This window comes from Spermophilus citellus (genome assembly GCF_964194105.1).
Source record: "Spermophilus citellus genome assembly, chromosome: 18".
Lineage (NCBI taxonomy): Eukaryota > Metazoa > Chordata > Mammalia > Rodentia > Sciuridae > Spermophilus > Spermophilus citellus.
Genome location: NC_138200.1, coordinates 5,487,804 through 5,512,274, shown reverse-complemented (window position 1 = coordinate 5,512,274; position 24,471 = coordinate 5,487,804). Strand labels below are relative to the sequence as shown.

General features: G+C 53.1%; 1 protein-coding gene across 1 annotated transcript; it reads right to left on the bottom strand.

The window, feature by feature from the left end:
* Positions 1-10,127: 10,127 nt before the first annotated feature.
* SIGLEC5 (sialic acid binding Ig like lectin 5) lies at positions 10,128-23,926 on the bottom strand. The gene is made up of 9 exons (XM_081275768.1): positions 23,795-23,926; positions 23,355-23,726; positions 22,859-23,137; positions 22,453-22,500; positions 21,637-21,870; positions 21,271-21,555; positions 21,005-21,098; positions 19,609-19,690; positions 10,128-11,902 (listed from the first exon to the last, which is right to left on the bottom strand). Exons 1-9 carry the CDS (start codon positions 23,829-23,831, stop codon positions 11,714-11,716), a joined length of 1,620 nt encoding a protein of 539 aa, XP_081131894.1. The 5' UTR covers positions 23,832-23,926; the 3' UTR covers positions 10,128-11,713.
* Positions 23,927-24,471: the final 545 nt, after the last annotated feature.

Genomic DNA, 24,471 nt, shown 5'->3' with positions numbered 1-24,471 from the left:
AGACTCCTGGGTGGATGGTAAGACACTGGGCGGGGCCCCCTGGATGCTGACCTGTAAAGGAGGGGAGGCAGGAGGCCAGCGAGGGTCTTCTGCAACAGCCCAGCAGCAAGGGGGGTCTGGCCTAGGGACCTGGCTGTGGAGATGCTGAGAAGTGTTTGGCTTCTAGGTTTGTTTTGACAACTGAAGGAAAGGTCAAGGCTGACTGCAATTTGAAGCTACCCACAAGAAGAGTGACAAGAGTGGTCCTGGGCCCCAAGGCCTCTGGTCTGAGCAGCTGGAAGGGTGGAGAAGGAGAAGCATGTTAGGTTAAAGGAATCAGGAAGTTGGGGTTTTAGATGCCTGGTAGATATCTGAGTGGCACTGGCCCCTGTCCTCCTGGTGTGACAGTAAGTATACAGTTAGGATATAATTCTGAACATCCTAAATCCTAGCAGTGTCCTGACCTCTCTAAATGGTGAGGGGGCTCCTGTAGTAGCCCAAGCTGGAGACCAGGGTGCTATGGTGGTTTGAGGAGGGCCCTAATCTTGTTGCATTTCTATGGGTTCATCAGGCAGAGAGGTCAACAAGAGTGTGACTGGAGGCCTGGGGTCTTGGGGGGGGGGGATGGATGATGCAGGAAAGGGGAGAACAGAGAGGGTCCTAGTGGGGGCTGATCCATGTCTCTGTGAGGCCACAGAGGCTTGTGCACTTAAAACAGGTGCAACCCCAGCTGGTCCCCACAGAGGTGCCATCCATGCTGCCCCTGTCTCTAGAGGTGACTTCCTTCCTTTCAGAGGAAGTGATCAGGCCATTCCTGGAGGCGGTATCCCGTCCCCAGTAGTGAAATCCAATTGGTCTTTCAGGTTAATCTACCTTCCCTCCAACACAGCTGCAGGCCCCGACCTCCCTCTGTCCTTGTGAGTCCTGCACCTCCTCCCAGACACTCTGAGCAGCCCTGGAGGGCCAGCCAGGTCGATGATCTCCACCGTGCCCCTCTGATCAGGGCTGTAACAGGGGAGGCTCTGCAACTGGTCCTGAAAGGCACCCCATCCCTCTAGAAGGGACACAACCTAATTCTGAATATACTTGTTTATTTCTCTCTGCCCCTGGTAATCCCTAGGCCTCACCTCTTTGTGGTGCATGAGTGCAATTTCAGCAGCTTTTCAGGCGCTGTGTTCTCTTTAGCCAAATATAACCCTCCAGCCCCTGGCCGGAGAAAGCTTCCTCTTGTGCACACCTGTGCCTGGTCCATTACAGGCAGGGGCGCTGTCCAGGCAGCCTCCCCACTTCTCCCTCTGATCCAAGGGAAGCCAACCCCACGATGCCTGCCCTTAGGTGAGCCTCCTCCGACCACAATGAGGGCGCGCTGCTCTGCCTTGAGGCCCAGGTGCGCCCCCTGCTACTGTGTGGCGCCATGGTGATGTGGGTGCCTCTGGCAGCAAGGACTCCGCCGGGCTGGGCACGTGACGCACACCGCACCGGGACCTCCTGCTGCGCCTCGCTGAGGTGGATGAGGGCATCCGCCACTACCCACACGTGGTGCTGGCGGCCAGGCGGCGCGCTAGGAGCTGCTGCTCACCTTCGCCATCTATGGAGACCTGCTCTGGGGCTTGGACTAGGAACGCAGTAGCAGTTGCCGGTAGCACCACGGAGCTCCTGCTGCACCTTCTGCAAGATGGTGTGGCACGTCTCGTGGGAGCCACGCACATTGTGACGCGTGAGCGCGGCATAACTGGAAGGGTGTGGTCAGGAGTTTTCGAGGAAGAAAAGGCGGCGAGAGGAAACTGGGTGCATGCCCAAGGAGTAAAAAGGAGACCCTGTGCGTAACCTAAGAGGAGGAGCCCAATAAAGCGATGGGATATGCGCATGCTCCAGTTTGGGGCTGGTGCCCACTGAAGGTTCTCGCAAGGCTGCGCGCCTCCCCGAGATGGAGTAGGACAGGCTTTAAAGCATCTGATCTTGCCCTCTTTCTTGGTCCACGCAAATAGAGGGGCAAAGGAGCCTTCTAGGGGCTAGGGCTGGAGTTCTCTACTTAAAAAAGACATTTTGTCATTTTTAAAAAGGCTTTTGTTGTTTTGTGTGTGGGGGGTGTTTTTTTAAAAAAAAAAAAAAACCAAAACACTGCTTTGTGTGTGTTGTTTGTTGCTTTCTTTTTGTTTTTGCAGTACTGGGGATCCAACCAGGAGCATTCCACCCCTGAGCTGCATCCCCAGCATGCCCACCCCCCACCTTTAAATTTTTTGACAGGGTCTGGCCTTAAGTTGCAGAGCCCTCAAAACTGAAGAGCCTCCTGTCTCAAACTCCCACGTGCCTGGGATCACAGTGTTTGCCACGACTTTATAGCGGCTCAGGTCTCGCTAGGGTCCGGGCCAGCCGGGCGGGGATGCCTGTAAACAGCACTGTGATTAAACTCCTGAGCTTGTATCTGGCCGTCCACATGGGGCTCGCAGGGAACGGGGTCCAGGAACTCTGTGGGAACTGCGCCCCAGAGGCCTGGGGCCCAGCCCCCTGCTTTCAGAGCCAGTGGAGTTTCGGGGTCCGTGTGCTGAGCGCTTCTGTGGGGCTTTGGCGAGCCGCTGAGAGCTCCATGCAGTGAGATGAACAAAGTCAATTGAAGTGACAGATACAGGTCCCAGTCACCATGAGAATGCCTCCCTTCCAGGGCTCAAGTCCACCAGGTGCTGCGCCCTCTCCTTCCATCCCCGTGTCCACCTCCTTGCCTGTAGCCAAGCCTCGGTAACTGAGCTGGGGCTCTCACCACCGCCTGCTTGGCTCCAGAGCTCCCAGATGCTGTGGGACTTCCCCTCCCCCACTCTGTCCTATTCTTTTATGTGTTCCCACCTGAATCTATCCTGGTGTCTCTGGCATGGGTGATGAGGGCCTCGTGGGCTCCCAGACCTCAGGCTTTGGGGGCAGAGCTGGGCGAGCCTGTATTAGTGACTTAAACTTTCTGAGCTTCAAAACCCTCCAAAGGACTTGCCAGGGTGGGGTTCCAAGTGCAGAAAGGAGGGTGAACACTTGCTTATTACTTTTTTTTTTAATTTTTTATTATTTTATTGTTGGTTGTTCAAAACATTACATAGTTCTTAATATACCATATTTCACAGAATGATTCAAGTGCTTATTACTTTTGAGGTTTGGCCACCAGGGGGCTCTTGGCTTCAGGGTTGCTGCTTTGTGGTCCCAGAAGAGATGAGGTTCTCAGAGCCACCTCAGGAGCTTTGCTGGGCTGGGTCCCTTATCAATATGCCCTTCCTTTCCCACCTTCCTTCCTCTTAAATCCTCCAGGGTCCTCCTGGAATCTTTCCACCTCACCCAACCCTGGGCACAGGGCCCTCCCATGTGACCATCCCACCCTTTGGAGTGTAGTTCTACCCAGCTGGACTGATCTCTGAGGGCAAAAACCACATCTTTCTCCCCATTGGATCACATAGCGTCATTCATCTAGAAACATTTATTGATCAAATAATAACATACATAATAACAGCTCCAGTAGGGGCTGTTCTAGGCATGGGTCATGGTGTGTGTGTGTGTGTGTGTGTGTGTGCGCGCGCGCGCGCGCGCGCGCGCACGCGCGCGCAGCTTTCAGTCTCACAGGAGAGAGATAATGGATAAATCAATATATATCACCGGGTCAGGTGACGATGAGTGCTGGGAATTTAAAATAAAGCAACATAAAGGGAAAAGATATAAAGGGATGCTATTTTCGTTTGGGAGGTCAGGGCCTCTTTGAGGTAAAGACAGGTTCCTAGCCATGATGGAGTGGCCTGTGTCAACCGAGATTGTGAGACCAGCTGGAAAACCGAGGAACACACACACCAGTCCAAAGACGTCGGAGAGCTACCAGGTGGCAGTAACCTAGAAAACCGGAAGCCCCTTCTACTGAAGGGGCCGGAAGGCTAGCACCGGCTCAGAGGGGGATCAAGCCTAGCTTTGAGCTGCGTCAGGGTGGGCTGGAGACAGCATGGTGCTGTGTGGAGCTACTGCCGCAGGAAGAACTCAGGGACCACCGTGCAGCTGGCCGAGCCCAGCAGAGTGCTTAGACTTTCCCTGGGCAACCGCGGGACGGGGTGAATAGAACTCGATGTTCAGGATCCCACAAGAAGGGACTCAGTGAACACCCACACCTTCAGTTAGGACTTAAGAAGGGACACAGATGAGAAGTAAGGGTCACCCACAAAAGGCCAGCCATGCTTCAAACTCGACCCTGGACTGGATGGAGGGGATCTATCCCTACACTCTCTGCTTGCCAGAAGGCAAAAATAGGCTCTTCCCAGCCCCATGAGCTCATTTAGGTTTAACCAAAGTTAACTTTGAAACTTGTTCCTCAGTCACTGTAGATGCCTTTCAAGGGCTGCACAGCCACACGTGGCCACGGCTGCCACGTTGAACCGCACAGACCACAGGACCATTCCGCCATCACTGTGCAGCGCCGTGCTAGACTGTCCTTGATTCCAGAGGAAGGACACTTCAGACAGCACTCATTTCCACACCTTTTTATACAAAATACTGGACATTCTATTAAAAAAATTTTGCGAGCCTTCTGGGAGACATGACAGAACAACTGAGCACCAAGAGGATTTCACAGGTCACCCACTTAGAGGAGAGCAGACCTAGGCTTTGACTGTCCCCACGGGCCCAGGAAACAGAGACACACTGGAAGAGCTCACTGCTGAGTTGGAATACATTTTAAAAGGAACCAGGCAGAGAACCAGAGTGGGCTCTTGCCGTGGACACTACGGAATGACCTGCTGCAGGGGCACCTGGCTCCACTTGGCTCCGCCCTCCTCTACAGAGGGCTCTCCCCACTGCCAGCCCATGACAGCACCAGCTTCACGCCACCACTTCCCTGGCTGAGTGCTCACAGGAGCTCACAGGCCGTGGGCCCCCCCAGGGGCAGTGGGCACGCTTGGCTCGGCAGGTTTCTCTGCATGCTCCGTATTGTCCACTGCACCTGCGCCTCCGGGAACCTTGGGAACACCGCCCCGGCTTTCTCGCCACAGCTGGGCTAACGGCCAGGTCCTCTGGTGAGCCCCTGTTCTCATTCCCTCGGTGGCCGTGTTTCCCCAGCTGTGCTCAGTTACAGTTTGAAAAAGCAGAGAAACAATTTTAGACTCCGGGTCAAATTATCTTTCTGCAGAGCATATCCACTCTTGCTTCTAGCAGGTGGATCACCTTCGTCTGATCAGAGATGGAGGAAATTTCAAGTCTGTTTTTGCTTGGTTTTGTTTGTTTTCAGTGAGGTTTTTTTTTTTTTTTCCATTTCGTTTGTTCTTGTTTTTTAGTGCAGGGGATTGAACCCAGGGGTGCTCAACCACTGAGCCACATCCCCGCCCTTTTTATCTTTTGTTTTGTGGCAGGGTCTTGCTGAGTTGCCTAGGGCCTGGATAATTTGCTGAGGCTGGCTTTGAACTGGCCATCCTCCTGCCTCAGCCTCCTGAGAGCTAAGTCTGGTTTCAGTCCTCACCAGGTCTCATCTATTTGGCCCAACCCACTCTATAAGGTCCCCCACTCTATAAGTTTCTGTAAACTTATAGAAACATGTCAGTGTTGATGCTCGTCTTTGACAAACCTCAACCACAGTTTTTACCCCCGTAGCTCCTTGTAACTGAGAATAGTCTACTCAGCTTTTCAACATCTGCTTGGATTCAGCAAAGATTTTGAGGATAAAAACCATGTCCATATACTTGGCTTTTCTCTCTTGAGTTCCCACTTCTTTCAGATCTTTACTGTGAACCTTTTCTCTCCATTGACTCCAAATATTTGAAACATTGTATCCAGCTTTTCTACTTTTTGGTTGGTTGTTTGTTTCTTTTCCACAAAGGCATTTGGTTTGAAATGACCTGGAAAGCCGTGGTCAGAATCTGGTCACCTGAACTAGAGAGTTTGCTGCACCTTCCTGCTCTAGTGCCTCTGTCCCTGTGATTCTAGGATGCCACCCATGAATGGACCCCCAGAGGCCTGTTTGTCCCATGGCCAGCTGACCTGACACAAGAGCTTCACCACACAACGTCCACTCTGTGGCATCACCAGTTGTGAAGGTCGCCCAGCAGGGGAGTCAGCAGTCCCCTGCTCGCCCTCCTCCTCCCCTGTCCCCCACATTCCATGACCTTGCCCTCTTCTAGGACATGTCTGTCATCCTCAAAGAGCCCTGGTGTCCCTGTGTTCCTCATCTGGAACATCTTGTACTTGGGGGCAGGACGGTGCTGGTCTGGAGGTCTGGGGTCGGGGGTGGGGCTTGCCCTGGCCTTTGGTGTTGAGGACTGTGCTGTGTGGCCCTGGAGCATCTGGATGAGGACAGCCCCTTTACGGAACCAGCAAATGTGACCGGATCTGAGTCCACCTGGGGATCCTGTGCAGAGGATCTTTGGATTAGAAGAAGTGTGGTTTGGGGTGCGTGTCTCAGGGTGGCCCACTGCCCGGAGAGTTGTTGTGTCCTGTCCCCACAAACTTGCATGGGGAAGGCAGGATCCCTTTGTGCCCAGACTCCAGGACGTGAATGTCAGGTACCTGGGTCAGCACTGGGGGACCTAGAGCACAGAGCACAGGTGGCACAGGAGTGGCCTCTGCACAGCCCCCGCTGACCCTTCCCTTTCAGCCTCAGGCCTTCCTGCCTTCCTCAGCCCAGACCCCTGGAGGAGGCTCTGTCCCTCTCTGGCACATGCAAAGATGGTATTTTCTATTTGGGGGAGTGTCTCATGAAAAATGTCCTCCTCTCCCTCACCCTGGCATCCCTGTGGCCCGGGGAGCTTGATCTGGAGGTCCCTAAGGCGGTGGCATTGGCCCAGGGCCTTTGGTTGGCTTGCTGCAGCTGTTTGTGGGTATCAGAAGTCGGTGGTATATTCCGGCCTCTTCCACAGTTCAAAAGATAGAGATGATTCTAGAATAAAAACAGAGCTTTCAGGGTAGGGAAGGTCAGAGCCTGAGGAGGCGAAGGCTCTTGGTCCTGCGCTGGATGGACCTTCTCACATGCAGCTCCTACCTGTGCATTTCTCCCTGTTGAACCCCAACACGGAGCCCAGAGACCCTCCATGGGGTCAGTCCACCCGCAGCAGCCCTCTCTCCTCTGCATGCTCACAGAGCGGGAAGCAGCAGCAACCTGACTTGGAGTGGGCAGGTCTGGGATCCCCGATGTCACCTGACCAGCCCTTTCTGTCTGGAGCCCCAGGACAGACATAGGAGGAGCAGGCAGCTGGAGACACTTTCTAGATTGGGCTCCCCAAGTTCCTCCGCCAGGGTAGTCCAGGACCACCCAGGAAATGAAACTGAGCTCCTCTCACTCCAGGTCCAGTGACCGCCTGACCATGGCTCCTCCCTCCCATGGCCAGTTCAGGTGTTGCCTTCCCAGGTGTCCATCTCCACTCCCCTCAGATGTGGGGCCTGGCTCCCTCCCTCCCTCCCACTCCCCACTTGGGATTCTTGAAGCTTCTCTCTAGGAGCAGGAGGGTCTGGAGCCAAGGCCTCCCTGGCCATCAGCTCATGTCTGGCCACCCAAGAAGCTTCCAGAAAGGATGACTGAATTCAAACTCCTCTGAGATGTTTTCCTCCACGGTCAGGGCTGTAACTGAGAGCTGGGCCCCTGGCTCAAGCCGCAATGTGGGTGTGACACTGCTCTTCTTGTGTCAGTTTGAGTCCAGAAAATAGCTGGACTTGCTGGCATCTTTCAGCCAGTTCTCACGTCTCCCGCGGGCCCTGCACTCACACCTTCAGAATGAGCTTTGACTTCTAAATAGTTCCTTCATTCCCCCAGGCCTCCCCCTCATGGTATCTACCAATTCTTCTCTCCTTACCATATCACCATTTTGCCCTTTCTGGGTCTTCTCTGCTCCTCATGACAAATTTTTCCATCCCGGGGTCCCCTAAGGCCACAGGATCATTTTTCCAATCTGAGTAATTACTGTTCACACCGAATGAAGAGATTAGAAATTATTTCTGTAACCATGAGCTAAAATACATATTTCTAATGAGTCTCCTGATACTTCATTCTTTCACGTGAGATCAAGCAGGACTTGACATAGAGCCAGGCACAGAATAGGGCTACAAAAATGTTCTGTTGTTGTTGTTGTTGTTCAAAAATAGTGTTGTCCAGAGCTCTATAACAGTAGAAGGAAGGGAGTTAAATCAAGAGATGAATCCCAGCCCACTGGACAGTGGGAGGAGGAGGGGAAGGAGTCTGACACGGTGTTGTATGGACAGGTAGTCGGCCCTGAGAGGTGAAGAACCCAGTGCTTTGTGAGAAATGTGTTGTCTCTCTGCAGCTAAGTCCTCTCTTCCCTAGGGCGCTTTCAGAGGGGAGGCTGAGGAGAAGCTTGGACCCCCTTAACAGCCCCTCTGTCCTGCAGGACAGAATGTCACCAACCCGGTTCCCCGACTTGCTTCCTTCTGCCTCTGAGACAGACCCGAGCTTGTCTGCAGGGGGCGCTCCACCCGCCAGGGCCTGCTGGGCGCCCCGGCCTCGGGGTTGGCGCTGTCCGTGGTCCTGGAGCACCGCAGGTCTCTGAATCCAGGAAACCGCCCACTCTTGCCATTCGCCCAAATCCCCAGGCACAAGGTCCCAGCCCCAGGCCCGCAGGACGCCCAGGTAAGCAGGATCCAGGGAAGAAACAGGGCAGGTGGCGCCTCTCTGTGCTTTCCCTCAGGCCCTCTGTTTGCCCTATACTTATTCCTGCGCTCTGGTGGGAGACAGGGGAGAGAAGGAATTCTTCTGAAGACCACATATTTAGTGTTGCTGGCTCTCCCCTTGCTCAGGAGACCAGGAGGGAGCTGGATGTCGGCTGGCACTCCCCGGTGCCAGGCCCCGGGTGCCAGGTCCCGGCTGTCTCCCCACACTGCTTCATTTCACCCTTGCCACCAGCTGAGAGGGGGCGGTTGGTAACTCTCATCTGGCAGAGTGGGAAACTGAGGCTCCTCGTGGAGTGGCCATACAGGGTCTCACATCATCGCCTACATTCTGGGGTTGGGATGGCAACTGACACCCACCTGGTAGCACAGAGCGTGCTCCTGAACCCTGTATCAAACACTGGATCCCCAAAGAAACCAGACGTGCTCTGGGGAGGGTTTGCATTCAAGAGGGATGGACCATCAGACCATAGCCCAGGAGCTGCCACTGGAGGGGAGTCCAAGGGGTTTGAGGTCATTTCTCCAAGGACCAGCTCCCAGCACCACCTTCCTCTGCTTCCAGCGGATTCTCAACCTGCTTACTACAGGCAAGGAGTGATCCACCGGAAGGTTCCCAGAGGAGGAAGGTCCCCAGTGAATTTCCGTGGGTCTTAGGGGAGCTACCAAGCCAGCCAGAGCCCCTCGGAGAATTGGGATTTCAATGTGGCCTGCAGAGAGGGTCGGGGGAGGTGAGGGGAAGTAGGAGGCTGGGGATGAGCTGCACTGAAGCAGGAAGAACCGGCCGAGGCTGGAGTTGGTAAAGGGCACCTGCTGCCTGTTCTGGGCCAGCAGCGGTGTGAGCTGTGGGCCTGTAGCTGTTTCCTCACTGCAACCAGCAGTGCAGGGATTTACCTGATGGAATAGACTATGCTGGGGAGAGGCTGAGATACTCAAAACACCCATAAATCAGCGTTGAGCTCTGCCTTGGCTACACACCGTGCAGGCACTGGAGCCGCAAAGACAGCCAGGTGGACTCGGCCCTACTGCAGAGGGAACCCAGCCCGGCCTGCAGCCTCCATCTCTTCCTCTTGCCCTGAGCAGCCCTGGGGCTGCTGTGAGTTGGGGAGAGGTTGTGGGGACCTGGACCCACTTCCACCAGGACCGAGTTCCTTTCAGCATTCACTCAGCCCTGGCTTTACCCCCTTCACCATTTCAGGATCTGCCAGGCCCTGCCAGGCCCCTGGCCTTCAGTCAGATGGGTCTTGCTGACTGTCAGGGCCTCTCCCAGTGTCCCCACAACCAATAATGTCTGGTAAGCTTTACACTTTGCAGACCTAACTTTATCTCCAGAGTCCTTTGAGAAAACTGTTCCAATTTTAGTGTTGTCAAGTCTATCAAGCCTCTGGATAGGCGGGATGAGTTGTCGTTGACATTGGGCCATAATCTCTGTTGAGGAACTTTTAGTTTTTATTCAAAATCTCCAACAAAACATGACTCTTAGAACACCAGACTTGTCCTATCTTGCTATATTTTCACATTTTTGTTACAAAGATTCACATTGTGTGGTCATCTCTCAGTCCCAGAAGCAGGACAAGAAGGTCCTCTTCATGAGGGACCCCTATACTGACGCTTGAGAGCGTCTCATTGTCTGCCTTTGACTATAAGCACCATCCTTGTGTACATATTCTGAAATAAGAGTGGGTGCTTTAGAATCCTGTAAGAACATAACAGTGTGGCCCTGTGTGATTGGTATCACCAAAAAGGACTACACAAGTTTTCTTTTTCTCAGAGTTGGCATAATGCACAATTCATCTCCTTCTGCTCCTTGACATTCTCTGGTGTTCTTAGGTGTGTGTATGGTGAAGACCTTGAACAGACTGACCCTGACTTCTCACGACTTGACTGATGTTTCAACTTGACAGTAGTACAAAGCAGGGCTGGGGATACTGCTCAGTAGAATAGTGTTTGCTCAGCCTGCACAAGGCCCTGGGTTCAGCTCCCAGCGAGTCCCACCGTTATCAGGGTAAATGAGGGATCCATGGTAGTGTGCTGAGCCCCCGAGCTGTGCCGTCCCGGGGTTAAAGGTCTTATGTGCACCCCCCGTCATGACCCAAGGAGCTCCTGTGGCTGGGATATTAACCCAAGCTGACTCTGTCTCTAACTGAAGCCTTTATCCAATACTCTGTGCCACACTGGACTTGCCCACTCCTTTCCTCATGGCCACTTTAACGCTTAGGAGACAACATTGCTGTTTATTTACGTTTGGGTGCTGCTTGAAAACCCGACACTGCTTTTGTCTTAGCACTTAAAAAACCCAACGAGTTTGGGTTTCGAGAAGGGCATGTATGTGGTCTGTCTTCGGTCCACCCTCTCAACCATCCACCAAGGACCAGCGTCTGGAGAGCAGGATGGACAGCGGGAAGGCATGAGCCAGACGGAAGCCAGGGGCATGGCCTCTAGGAGGAGGGTTGCAGCTGCAAAGCTGGGGTGATGTGAACTAGCGTGAAGGGTCCAGGGAATGGTGGGGGCTGCAGGGAGACCATCAAGGGCTCGGAGAACCAGAGGAAGGAGAGGCCTGTGACAGGTTGTTTGAGGCCAGGAAGAAAGTCATTCTCAGCTCTTAGGCTGTGCACAGGCCCTCTGGGTCCCATGAAGGGGCTGAGGAAGAGATTGGGGAGGAAGAGAGATGCTGGAGCCCTTGGTGGACATGGTGGGGTGAAGAGATGACCTGGAGAGCACAGTGGTCGTCACAGCATGAACCCGATGCTGGGCAGAGGAGCTGGCCTCTCCTGGAGGGGCTTCTGTCCGGGTCCCCCAGCCTCAGGGGAACTTGTCGGCAGAGGCTTTCTGTTGGGAGAAGCAGGAAGCAGCTGCCCTGCAGCGCACCTCTGCTGTGGCTTCCATGTCTCGGTTTCTCTGACTTACAGGATGGGAAATGAGGACAGAGGTGAGGTGGCTCTCTTGATAACAATGCCCCAGAAGGCGCTGGGGCCGGTTTGAGCCCAAGTCTCTCCATCCCGCAGTGGCCCTCTCTCTGCTCCACCGGGCCGCGCTTTCAGCTTTGGGTGGCGATGCTTCCTGCTTCCGCAGTCCTGACTTCTCCTCTCCTCCCGCCAGGCCGGGCTCTGGGGTGTCCTCACTTGCTCCTCCTGATCTCTGAGTACTCTGTGCTGCTGGTGGCCTCCCGCCCCCGGGGCATTGCCGACGGGGTCCCGTGGACGCTGAGCGTGGCGTAGTGCATCTCCTGCTTCCCCGCGGGGACGCCGCCCCCAGCCGGGCAGGCTTGGTCCCCAGAGCTGTCGGGACAGGACTTCTGCCTGGGACCCTGGAGGGGAGGAGGGAGAAAGGCGGAATCAGGAGGCGGCCCAGGTAGGAATCCTCACCTGCGAATTCTTAATCCCCCGTCGCCGGGGCATCTGCTCCCCCGACGGCAGCAGGCGCAGTGGCCCTCAGCGGCTCCGGGGTCTCGCCCTGTTCCTTCCTCAAGGTGGTCGATGCGGAGTTGGCCTCCTTGGACCCCTGGTAACCGCTTCCCGACGGGGCAGCCGGGCAGCTTTCCTGACTTGATCTGGTGCCCGCCCCCAAGCAGGTGCCTGTGGTCACTGCGTGACCCCCGGGAGCCCATCGGCTTGCTCTAGAGCCCAGGGGCAGCCCCCCTCTCCAACAGCCGCGACCCGTGAGGGTGGCAGCCTGCAGGTCCCGGAGCCTGGTGGAGGCGTCCTGCGCCGCCCCTCCCGCTGCCCCCGGGGCCTGCCCTCTTCTCTCCGGGTCCCCAGCACCGCTCTGCCGCTGCACTGCGGGTGCTGGGCCACCGGCCTGCGCTGTGACTTGACCCCACGCCCAAACCGGGCTCTCCTGGCCAGCGCTCCCCCCAGAGTGGCCGTCTTGGTGGGAATGAACCGGATGCTGGCCAGATGAGAGCCACAAGGCACCTGCCCATATAAACAAGGGCCGCCAGGTCACAGGGGGTCCTGGGGCATTCAGCAGTCCATCCGCAAAGAGGTGTCCTGCGGAAGGCACCTGTGAACAGCCCCAACCAGACCCCTCAGGTGCCCGTGGGAGCTGGGGTAGGGGACCACTCCCCAAGAGACCCCAGGTCCAATTGGGGAAAACATCTCACTGCTCAAGGGGAGGTCGGGCTGAAGGGACAAGGGCTGAGGGACATCAGATCCTGGAATTCCTCTTCTCTCCGGGTAAAAATAGGGGCAAAAAAACTGTTTTCAATTTTTCACAACCCCCCCCCCCAGAAGCTTCAGCACAGGGAAACCCAGAAAAAACAGAGAGAGAGAGAGAGAGAGAGAGAGAGAGAGAGAGAGAGAGAGAGAACAACCCCAGGATATCCTGTGATAAGTACAGGATGTGAAGGTGCAAAATAGCTTGGTGAAACGTGTAGCTGCATATTTTCAAAAAAGGAAAAATCACAAATACGTTCTTAATAACCCAGAATGAAAATTTAGATCTATAGAAAATACCAACATTTTACAGAGTAGAAGGAAGAGTGACCAAGAGATATGAAAGTGTTCTGTGTGAGACAGAGGCATTGATTTTTAAGTAAGAAAGAAGGAAAACAAAACATTAGAGAAGTAGAGCCAAGTAAAAATAAAATGTGAAATCTCCACCTCAATGACCACAATCAACACCGACAGGGTAAACGCAAGAGGGTGTCACAGGGCACTCTTGAACAGCTGCTTACACACCATGTACAAAAAACACCGCTAAAGCATAAAGATTTAAAATGTTGGGGAAAATGAGGCTTGAAAAGACCCCATCTAACCCACCGCAAAGTTAGGTAGCTGTGTTAAGATCCAACCAAATCAACTTTAAAGCAAAACTTATCCATGTGAGTGGAAAGGAACATCATGTGCGATCAGATGTTCAATACACTGAGAATTGATGCTTCTAAAATAAACAGTTTTGATTAAAAGCACACAGATATGAGAAACACGTGGTAGATCTGCAGGGAGGAATTGACAAATATGTTATCATCATCTAAGATTTTAAGACACGTTTCCCGAATATTTGCAGATCAGGGAATCTATCAGAAAAGATCTGGATTTACATATTACAATGAATGCACTGGTCTGGGAACTTTTATCTAGAATTTAAGAAATAAAAATATGCATATTCTTAAGCACACAGGAAACATTATAAAACCTCATTAGGTACAGGTCACAGATCAAGCCTCAATACAATGTAAAATTCGGTATAATAAAGACCATGCATTTTCACCAAAAGGCATCTAGTTAGGATCTTTTATGGAAAGTGGTCTAAAAATATCTGTATAATTTTTTAAAACACCAAATAATGTAAGATTCCAAGAAGAAATTTTGATGAGCTCTAACATATCTGGAACTGACTGATGTAAAAATAACATATCAAAACTTGTGGTGTTTTAAAGAAATGCATCCATAACTACTTTCATAAAGAAGAAAGAGCTATGAGTTAATAAGCTAAGTATCCCGCTTAAAAATTAGTGACGCACATCAGAATGAACGGAAGGAAGCAGAAGGCAGGGGCTGAGAAAATGAGAGCAAAACCAAACCAGGCAGAAAACAAAGGTGCAGTGAGAAAGTCAAGCATCTGAGAAGTTGGTTCTCTGAAACTGATAATAAATAAGAAGACAGTGAGATCTACCTAGAGAAAAAGAGAGAAGTCACTGGGCACTCTACCAGGAGTATAAAAGGGGAAGTAAACTCTCTAAACTAGTACAGAGACTGCAGAATGCACACACACATGACCTTTGTCAAAAAACTAACGTGTCCCCAGGAAAAAGCTCACTGCACAACACATAAAATGACTGATCTAGGAAAATGGAGTGAGGAGACAACACCAAGCCCTTGACATCTATCAGCCTGTCAAGAAGTGAGCCATCCCAGATTCATGCACTCTCTTCCAGAGGATAGAAAGGAGCAATTGTCTTCACCACCTCAATGTTATCTCGATGTGTGGGAAGCCGTTCTCGCACGTGATTGGGCACTTCCCTGACTGGGTGTGAGGCTTTTGGCCAAGCTGTGTCAGAACTCATCCCCACCCTTTTTAGGTGCCAGAGCCCATCCGTGTGGGGGTGTGACTGACCATTGACCCTGAGACCAATCACTGACCCTGACCTTGGAATGCTGTCCCCCTCGACCTTCATTGCATGGAATTTTCCCCTGAATTTCTTGTTCCCCAATAAAAGGCCACTTCCTCTCTCCTGCTGGTCTCTTGTGTAAACCTCGATACCCCACCTGGTGGCTCGAGGCAGGAGCCTCTCAGACCTGGTCAAGAAAAAGGTAAATTGAGTTTATGTGTGTTTATTTTGATCTCACTAGTTAACTTCTATGCTCAGGACCTCTAGTATGGAAGCTAGCGTGCTGGTCGCGCGGGGCAGATCAATGTCCAAACAAAGTCGACAGGAGAAGAAAGGAAGTGACAGGTCTGTTGATGTAGAGAGGCAAAGACACTAACCAACTGAATCTACAGGGTACCAAAAACATACGCCCGGAACAATGTGGTTCTCCCAGGAAAGACAGAGTAGTTTCACCTGAGAAAAATCTTTGACTGAAGCGTGTAGTATGAGCAAGACCCAGGCTTCAATCCCCAATACAACTACATCAACAAAAAATTAATTGTCACTAACAATGGTAATAGATTTAGGAGGGCAAAAATCCTATCAGTTGGATTTTATTTGAAATGTTCAATAAAAATTTATAATAAAAAAATGTATAGTGATTTAGTGATAAAAAGGAATTTCCTTAACCTGAATAAGGTTGACAGAAACCAACCTAAATGGCAGGATAGTGAGTTAGAGAGTTCATTTCCCTCAAAGTCAGGAGTAACAAAAGATGCCCAAGGTCACACACTTCTCCTTGAGTTTGACTGGAGTCTCAGCCAGTGCATTAGAACAAGCAAAAGGAACAAAGGATATAAAGAGAAGAAATAAGCTGGTATGATTTTGTAGCTGACAAAATCATCTAATTCGAAATCCCAAAGGATTCAAAGTAATACCCCACAGCAACCAATATATGATGTTTTTAAATTTTAAAATTATTCAAAATAATTCAATTTATATATACAGATCATTTCAATTAGTAGGATAGCTTACCAAATCAAAAGGATACAAGATAAATTAAAAATGTGATTTGAGCTGGGGATGTGGCTTACTTGTACTGTACTTGCCTAGCATCTGCAAGGCCTCAGATTCAATCCTTGGCACCAGAACAACAATAAAAAATTAGTAATTTGAGTTTCACTCGATGAAGCTACTTAGACAATGGAGCTGGTTCTCGGCACCCAGACATCTGTGGAGGTGCTGTGTCACCTGTGGAGGTGGGTGTCACCGTAAAGGGATGCAGTCACAGAGAAGCCCTGGGGAACCCACCAGAGGAATTCAGCTCCATCTGTGTTGGAAAGAAAAAGCAGAAGCTCTGTGTGGACGGACAGCGAGGAAGTGAAACGCATTCGTCGGCAGTTCAAGGGATCTCAGCCGGCGGCCTGTGGCCTGAGAGGTGCTGCAGCTTCTGTGGCTGCAGGAAGCCAGGTCTGTGTGCTTTCACTTCCCCTCAAAGTGAGTATTCGGGAAAGTGGGTAAATTGTTGAAATCTCATAGAAGAAAATACACCTACGGGGCACATGAGAGGAAGTCCAAAAGGATGAGCTGATTGTTGAAGAAAATAGAATCACACCTGCATCGAATTCAGCTGCTCTGACTCCGCAAATCATGACAGTCAAGGATAACACCAGTCTCTGAGACGTCATCCTCTCTGAAAAAAGAACAGGTCGGCTGGTGCCGTGGTGCACGCCTGTAATCCCAGTGACCTGGGAGGCCGAGTATCATGGTTTAGAGATAAGGTGTCCTCCAAAAGCTCCTGAGTGAGACAATGCAAGAAGCTTAGAGGAGAAATGATTGGGTTATGAGGAGCTTCACCCAATCAGTGCACTAATCCCCTGGTGGGGTAACCGGTGATAACTGGATAGGGTGTGGCTGGAGGAGGTGGGGTGACCGGAGCCTGCCCCTCGGATTTATATTTTGTCCATGAAGGAATCTCCCCCTCTGTCTCTGTCTGTCTGTCTGTCTGTCTGTCTCTGCTTCCTGGTGTGATGTCTCCAGTGGCTTCTCTCCGCCACACTCTTCTGCCATGAGGTTCTGCCTCACTTTGAGCCCCCAGGAATGAATGGAGCTGGCTCTCTATGGACTGAGACCTCTGAAGCTATGAGCCCCAAATAACCTTTTCCTCCTAAAATTGTTCTTGTCAGGTCTTTCGGTCACAGCAGCCAAATCGCTGACTGAAACACCGAGGTGGGAGGACGGCAAGTTCAAAGCCAGGCTCAGCAACTTAGCGAGACCATGTCTCAAAATAAAAAATAAAAAGGGCTGGCGGTGTAGTTCAGGGGCAGAGCATTAGTGAAGCAGGAGCGAGGTCCTGGGTTCAATCCCCAGCACTGCAACCAGTCAATCAATCAGTCATTAACAGATCAGCAGGCTCATGAAAAGACCTAAGAATTCTTCAGCTACCAAGGGAATGAGACCCTAAATGACACCAAAGTCCTGCCTGTGATATTTTTTTATTGCCAAAAAAAAAAAAAAAAACCCTCACATTTAAAAAAAAGGCTCTCACTCATCATTTAGGCAATATGAAATTTTTTAAAATACACTTTTTAAAAGATAGATATTATAATAGCAACCCTAACCATATTTAGGAAGAAACTTCAAAAGAGGAACAAGCCCTGTGTGGAGAAATGCTACATCTTCCTTGAAAACACTAAAAGAGATTTAAGACAAATATACCTGTGTGGATAAGAAGGATTCATAAATAAGCAAATTCTTCCCAAACTGACAAACAGGCTCAATGTAACTCCAATTAAAACACCAACAGAAGTCTGTTTTAGAACTTGACAAACTGATTCTACAGACACATGAAAAACAAAGGGCCAAGAATAGCCAAGACTATTTGTGGAAGGAGACGGAGGAGGGGTCTTGCTCCACTAGACATGGGGGCCTTTCTGTTTACTCCTAGACTGTTCTGGCTCGGAGACAATAAACTTGGTCATTGCATCATAGCAGAGGCCACAGAAGGGGCCCGCTCCCACATGGTATGAGGATGCATGACAGAGTGGCATGTGTGTCAACACAGGAAGTACCTGTGGGTACACACTGCACACCACACACAGACACCAACCCCAGGTAGGTTCAGCACTTAAACGTGAAAAGCAAAATATGAAAATTTTAGTAAAAACTTTACCCAAATATCCCAATCTTAGGATGGGAAAGATTTTCTTAAAAGACACTCAGTAGAATAAAGATGATCCATGAATATGATCACCTTACAATTAAGAACTTACGTTCACCCAAGGTCACCTTGGGAAAAGTGAAGGCTAGCTACTCACTGGGAGGTACATATTTCCAGAAAAAAAAATTAGTGTATCAATACATAAAGCCCCCCAACAAATTCAGGTTCAATCTGACAAGATTGAACACTCAGTAGAGGAACGGGCTCCGGATGTGGCAGGCATTGCATAGAGAGGTGTTGACATGCCAGAGAAAATGTAGAGATTTTCATCTTCCTGGACACTAAGGAAATGCAAATTGACACCGTAGTGAGAGAGTGAGACGAGAACACATGGAGACAAGTGGTAAAACCAAGCTGCAAAGACTGTGGGCATACCTGCTGGGTCTCACAGGCACAGGTGGGAGTGTACGTGGATACCAGGGCTTTGGGAAAGTGCATGTCACAATCTTGTAAAGATGGACCTTCACACACCCGTGACCCAGCCATTCAATTCCCACATGATGCTAAAGAAAAACTCCCTGAATCTGGAAACAACTCAACTGCCCATCTGTCTGAGCCTAGATAATTGACATGATCACAAGATAAACTATTGTACATGAGGGAAAAATAAGCTGCGGTTCTACACAATAATGTGTCTGAATCATCAGTGTGATCCAGAGTCCACAAAGCAAGTCCAAGAAGAGTGAGCAGAACATGGCGCCCTTTGTGGGTTGGGAAAAACTAAGTGGAGTGTGCTTCTTATATGTACATGTCAGCACTAGGAAGAGGAGACCCAGAACAGCAGCACTGGGCGGGGACCAAGCAGCCACACAGGCAGGGGTAAGGTGTCAGCCATCGCCCACGCCTTCGGCCTCCGGCTGGAAGGAAGGCTCCTGGTATTTCACATATTATGAATAAAAATGAGGGAGTAAGAGTGCTTGGGCTAAGTGCTTGATCAGGAACCAAGCACCGTGGGTAATTCCATCCAGGGTAACGTGGACCTGGTTCTATAAAGGGGAACATGCTAGACAGGAGCAGACTGAGGGAGACCCAGCCCTGGTCCTGAAGAATGTCACCAATACAGTGAGAGGGTGCAGACAGGTGAAGAGGGCATCCTGAGCCCCTCAGCACAGGGAGGCCTGCAGGACCCTGGGGGACATGGGGTGGGGGGGATGCCCGCAGGGAGGGAGACAGCGTTCTCCTGGAGTGGAGGTTAGAGCTGAGGGTTAGACCAGGGGGCCTGGTGGAAAGGGGTGGGGAAGGGTGTTCCAGGCAGGAGGAGCTGTGCCTGCCGAGGCCACAGCTGCAAGTGTGTGTCTCTGTGTGCGAACGGTGAGAAGGCCACTGTGGCTGGACCAGAGGGCAGGGAACAGACAGGGCTGGCCATCAGACGATGGGCCCGGGAGTGCAGACCTGATTCTCCCAGCAATGGGGCAACAACTCAGGGCTCTGGGTAGGCTGGAAGGTAAGAGCCTTGGGGAGAAGGTTCTGGCAGCCTGTGTCCAGGGTGAAAGGCAGAAGCGAGGAGGGAGGTAGACTGAGTGTCCAGCAGAGTTCGGGCAGGAGGATGAGTCGAGGGCCAGTTAGCTTTCCTAGAAGGAAGGCTGGGCAGACGTAGCCGTTACTGGCTCCAGGAGATGAAGGGCGAGAACAGGAGAGAGGGCACCTCCTGGGTCTCTGCCAGGTGACCAGGGGGGAGCAGGTGTGGGAAATGCTGAAGGCCTCAGTGTGGACGTGCACAGACCTCCCCGCCCCGCCCCATGACCCCACGCACATCACTCACCCAGGGGACGGTGTCCATGACAGGGTCCCTGTCATCCATGACCTCTGGTTTCCCAGGCCCGTGCTTTCTGCAGGACTTCACTCTGAGGGAAGGAACACACAGGCAGTCGGACCAGCTCCAGCACAAGTGGGCAGCCTGCCTCTGCCCCGCGAAGATGGAGAACCCAGCCGACCCAGAGGCCCGGACGTGAGAGGACTCCATCCCGTGCCCACCCAGGGACGAGGCTGAGTGGCCTGAGCCTGCATTTCCACTCCTACAGGACCCCCTTCTACGTCAGAACTTGCTTATGAGTGGTCATAGGAGCCGTTATTCATAATGGCCAAGAGGTGGACACAACCCAAGTGCCCATCACATAGTGAATGGGTGAAGGAAATGTGTGTCATCCGTACGGTGGAATATTACTGGAGCCTTGTTTTCTTTTTCCAATGCTGGGATCTAACCAGAGCCCTGAGCATGGTGGGCACCTGCTCCTCCACTGAGCTCCAGCTCCCGCCCCCAAGCAGTGCCCTTTAGGAACCAAGAGGGTTGAAGCTCTGACACGGGCTGCAACATGGGAGAGCCCTGAAGACACTGTGCGAAGTGAGAGGACTGGGTTTCACCTACGCCAAGCCAGGGACAGAAGAGGGTAGGGCGGGGGGGAAATCGGGGGGGTGACGACGAGAGGGAGCGGAACCCTTTTTCACTTTGGCCTCATGAAAACCTTCTAAATTGATGGTGGCGATGGGTGCGTTCCTCTGTGAACACGCTGAAAGCCCTTGAGCTATTCACCTTCAGCCCTTTAATGGCAAGTACACGCAGTGTGGACCAATAGGGCTGTCAGGAATGCATCTACTGAGTGTGGCGTTTCTGGGATCCAGGGGCTCCTCGCTGCTCACTGCCGCGTACCTCCCTGTCCTTTCCTAGTGGATTCTCGTGACCTGGTGGGGCCTCAGCAGCCATTCTGCATTGGCCTGAGCTCCTGATGCTGGAAGCGGGGCTCAGCCACCGTTTCTAGCTCTCCACCTCCTCCCGTCCCTCAGTGTGCTCCACCAGACATCTGCCTCAGCCCCTTGCTCCTGGAGATCACAGCGGCAGACAGCACACCTGAGTGGCCCCTGCCCCCACACCCTGCATGGACGCACAGATGTCACCACACAGATGTCACCGTGTGAATGTGACTCCCTGGGGCTCACATTCACCTGCTCCATTAAACCCCCCTGAATCCACCTGTCTGGATAATGCCTTACCCCCCCCCCAAGGAGCCAGGGTGCTCCTTGACTGCCATGCGCATGACCTCAGGCACCCCCCCCCCAACCCCAGGGTCTGTGAGTAGTAAAATCTTTATTTCCATCCTGATCATTGGAGGCCTTCCCGCACCTTAAAGATCCTGAATTACAACTCCAGGACCAAGACTTACATGCAAAAGAAGACGAGGCAGAGACAGAGAGAGAGCAGGGCCCCTGCACCAGCACCTCCAAGGGCTGCGAGCAACACCCCTGGCCTGGACCTTCCTGCAGAGAAGAAGGGGCAGAGGACTCACTCTCCCGGAGCTGCTCAGGGCTGGCTCAGTCAGGAAGCCAAGGGCCCCACTCCCAGCCGCTTATTCCAGACCCAGCCCCCCCTCCCTCAGATCCAGGAGGCTCCCCTCAGACACCCTGTCTCCCTCCACGACAGGCCCCTGACCTGGCAGCAGCAGGACGGTGGCGCTCTGGGTGCCCTGGGTGTTCTGGGCCTCACAGCTCAGCCTGAGGTCGGAGCTGAGCGCCCCGTGCAGGCTCAGGGAGCTGTTGGCCCAGGGCCCCGCGGAGCTGGAGGTGACCCTGAGGGAGGCATTGCTGCTGTTCCCCTCCAGCAGCCCCTCCCCCAGCCGCCAGTGCAGGGAGGGGGGCGGCCAGGCGTGAGAGGAGCAGCTGCAGAGCAGAGCCTGGGTCTCCCAGGAGCAGGAGGGTCCCAGCAGCCTTGGGGGGTCTGTGGGGAAGGTGCAGGAGGGTCAGCAGGTGCCCCTCCTCCAGAATCCAGATGTCCAGACCTCAGGGTTCCCGAACTCACAGGAAAAAGTGTCTCTGTGGAGCCTCACAGAGACATTTTGGGAGCCCAGTGCATTCTGAGCTCGGCAGGTAAAGGCTTCTCCTTCCGCAGCCCCTACTCGGGACAGGTCCAGGAGCCCAGTGTCAGAGACCTGGGAGACGTTCTGGGTGGAGGACCTCTGGAACCAGCTCAGCTGGGCCGCAGGGTTGCTGTCTGCAGCACAGCACAGCACCAGAGCCTGGCCTTCCAGGAAAGCTGGGGGGAAAGAGGTGCTAAGAGACCGCCAGCGGGGGACTCATGGGGGTGGGCACAGCCCCCACCCCCACTCCCAGGTCTGACTGGACCTCCCCACTGCCTTGGCCCATCCCCAATGGATTCCTCCCCGGTTCTCAAAAGCTTGGCCTTTACACCCTGGAGACTTTGGCTGCGAGTCTTGAGAGGAGTCTCAGCGTCTCACAGGGACATGTGTGGACTGTGTGGCAGAGAAAGCAGAGAGCCCTGTGGCCTTGGAAAGAGGGTAGGTCAGTGCAGCAGGACCAGGGCTCAGGAGGCCATGCAGGGGCAGGAGCCCCCAGAGCGGAGCCATGGTGAGGTGGGGTGGCAAGGATCTGTGGGTCCTGGAGATCCTAGTAAGAAGTGGACCTGGCAGGGACAGGGTTGGGCAGGGTCCAGAGGCTGTGACTTTGAGAAGAACCTAGTGTGTGAACGTGGGGTGCACAGAGGGAAGGTGATGGAAGGGGATGGCTCTTCCTTCCTGCTCCTGAATCCAACTCCATTAAGCTGAGTCCCCTGTACTTGGAGGTGGTCTCAGCTGTGGACAGGAGAGCGCTTTCCTACCTGTGCCGCTTCTGAAGAGGATGCGGACGCTGAGGTTCTGAGGGGCATCTGGGAGGAAAGACAGGGTCCTGCTTCAGAGTGAGCAGCGGGAAGGGCGTGGGCCATGGAGGAGCCCAAGGGGGCCATGGACACCGGGATGGGGGGGTGCTGTCCCTTTGACCCCCCACCTGGACTCCAGGCGCTCAGTTCCACAAATGAGTTGTCTGACTTTATCCTTCTACATTCCTACACACTCACACACACACACTCACACACACACACTCAGACACACACACACTCACACACACACACTCACACACACACACTCACACACACACACTCACACACACACACTCACACACACACACACTCACACACACACCCTGCTCACAATACCCTGGGGACCCCGCTGGCCTCCTGCACTCACAGGAGACATTGAGCTGGACGGTTCTCTCCGTGGTCACCTCAGATCCTTGCAGTTTCACCTGACAGGTGAGGTTGGTGTCGTGGTCCTGGGGCCGCGGGGTGAGGCTGAGCACTGAGGACTGGAGGGCCCCGGGGGCCATGGAGCTAGTGACCGCCCCTGTCCAGGAGAATTGGAGAGGCCTTCCCCCTTCACAGGACCCTGGCAGGCGGCAGCTCAGGCTTGTGGGGCGGCCGGACTCCAGAGGCTCCAGAGAGTGGATGACCGGCTTCTCTGTGAGGGCTGAGGAGGAGAGAGCCAGATGCCTGGGCCCCAGAGAGAGGGGACACCCAGGGGACGCTGAGAGTGACTGGAGCCTCAGGGCCCGAGCTGGCCCCGAGTCCCGTACCACCTCTGAGCACCCCGGCCCCAAGACCAGAGCAGGGACAGCTCTAATGTCCTGACCCTGTTCTATTCCAGGGGTCTTCACTACCTGGGTACCATCCTGGGCCCCGCCTACCTGTCACCTGCAGAGTCAGCTTCTTATCTCTGAAAGTATATCTTGTATTCCATCCTATATCTGCCATCAGGAAGTAGCTTCCTGTGTCCTCGTTCTTGGCGTCTCTGATGAGCAGAGAGCAGTTGTTGTCCCTGACGTCCCCAGGGAGATGGAACCGATTCCTGTGTTCTCTTCTGACGTCCATGTCTGGGTTGTTTGTGGCCACAGGACCATCATAGTATGACCGGATCCAGTAGATGTAGAGCTTGCTGGGGGGATCCCTCCTACTCCAGGGGTAGGAGAAGGAGCAGGGCACCAGGGCACACAGGCCAGCCTGCACTGTCACCGACTGCTGCAGCTGGAGCTTGTACCCTGCATCTTCCTGCAGGGACCCTGGGGGGACACAGAGGCTCAGCTCAGCCCCACCCCCGCCCTGGCCGCCCCTCCCTCAGCCCACTCACCTGCCCAGAGCAGGGCCAGCAGCAGCAGGGGCAGCATCCTGCATGTGCCAGGGCCAGAGCCAGTCCAGGGTCCTCTGAAGCTGGGGTGGGGCAGGACAGAGGAAGCCCTGGCAGGAAGCCAGTGGTGAGTGACAGCTGTGGTCATCCTCCAAAGGGGAACTAGTGCCTTGTGCTGCTGGTGCTGAGGTCCCCAGAGGGTGGAGTCTTGTCCAGACAGGAGGCTGGAAGTGCTTCTCCTACAAAATGGTGTAAATCAGCAGTAGATCGTCAAGGAGTGGATGCAGATGGGAAAGAGGAAGGACAGCTGGACACAGTGGCACACTCCTGTAATCCCAGTGAAGAGGGAGGCTGAGGCAGGAGCATCACAAGTCACAAGTTCAAGGCCAGCTTCACCAACTTAATATAACTCTCAGCAATTTAGTGACTCCCTGCCTCAAAATAAAAAAATAGAAAGGGTGGGGCTCTGTCTCAGTGGTTAAGTGCCCCTGGAGGCAAACTTCAGTTTTACACACACACACACACACACACACACACACACACACACACACACAATCTCTCTGCTAAATTCATAGTGTGGCTTCTGTTTTCATATGACCCTTAACTCATTAAATCTGAAGAGATAAAAAGATCAACACTGGGAATTTCAAAGGCCTTCATGATAACTTAGAGCCAGCTGA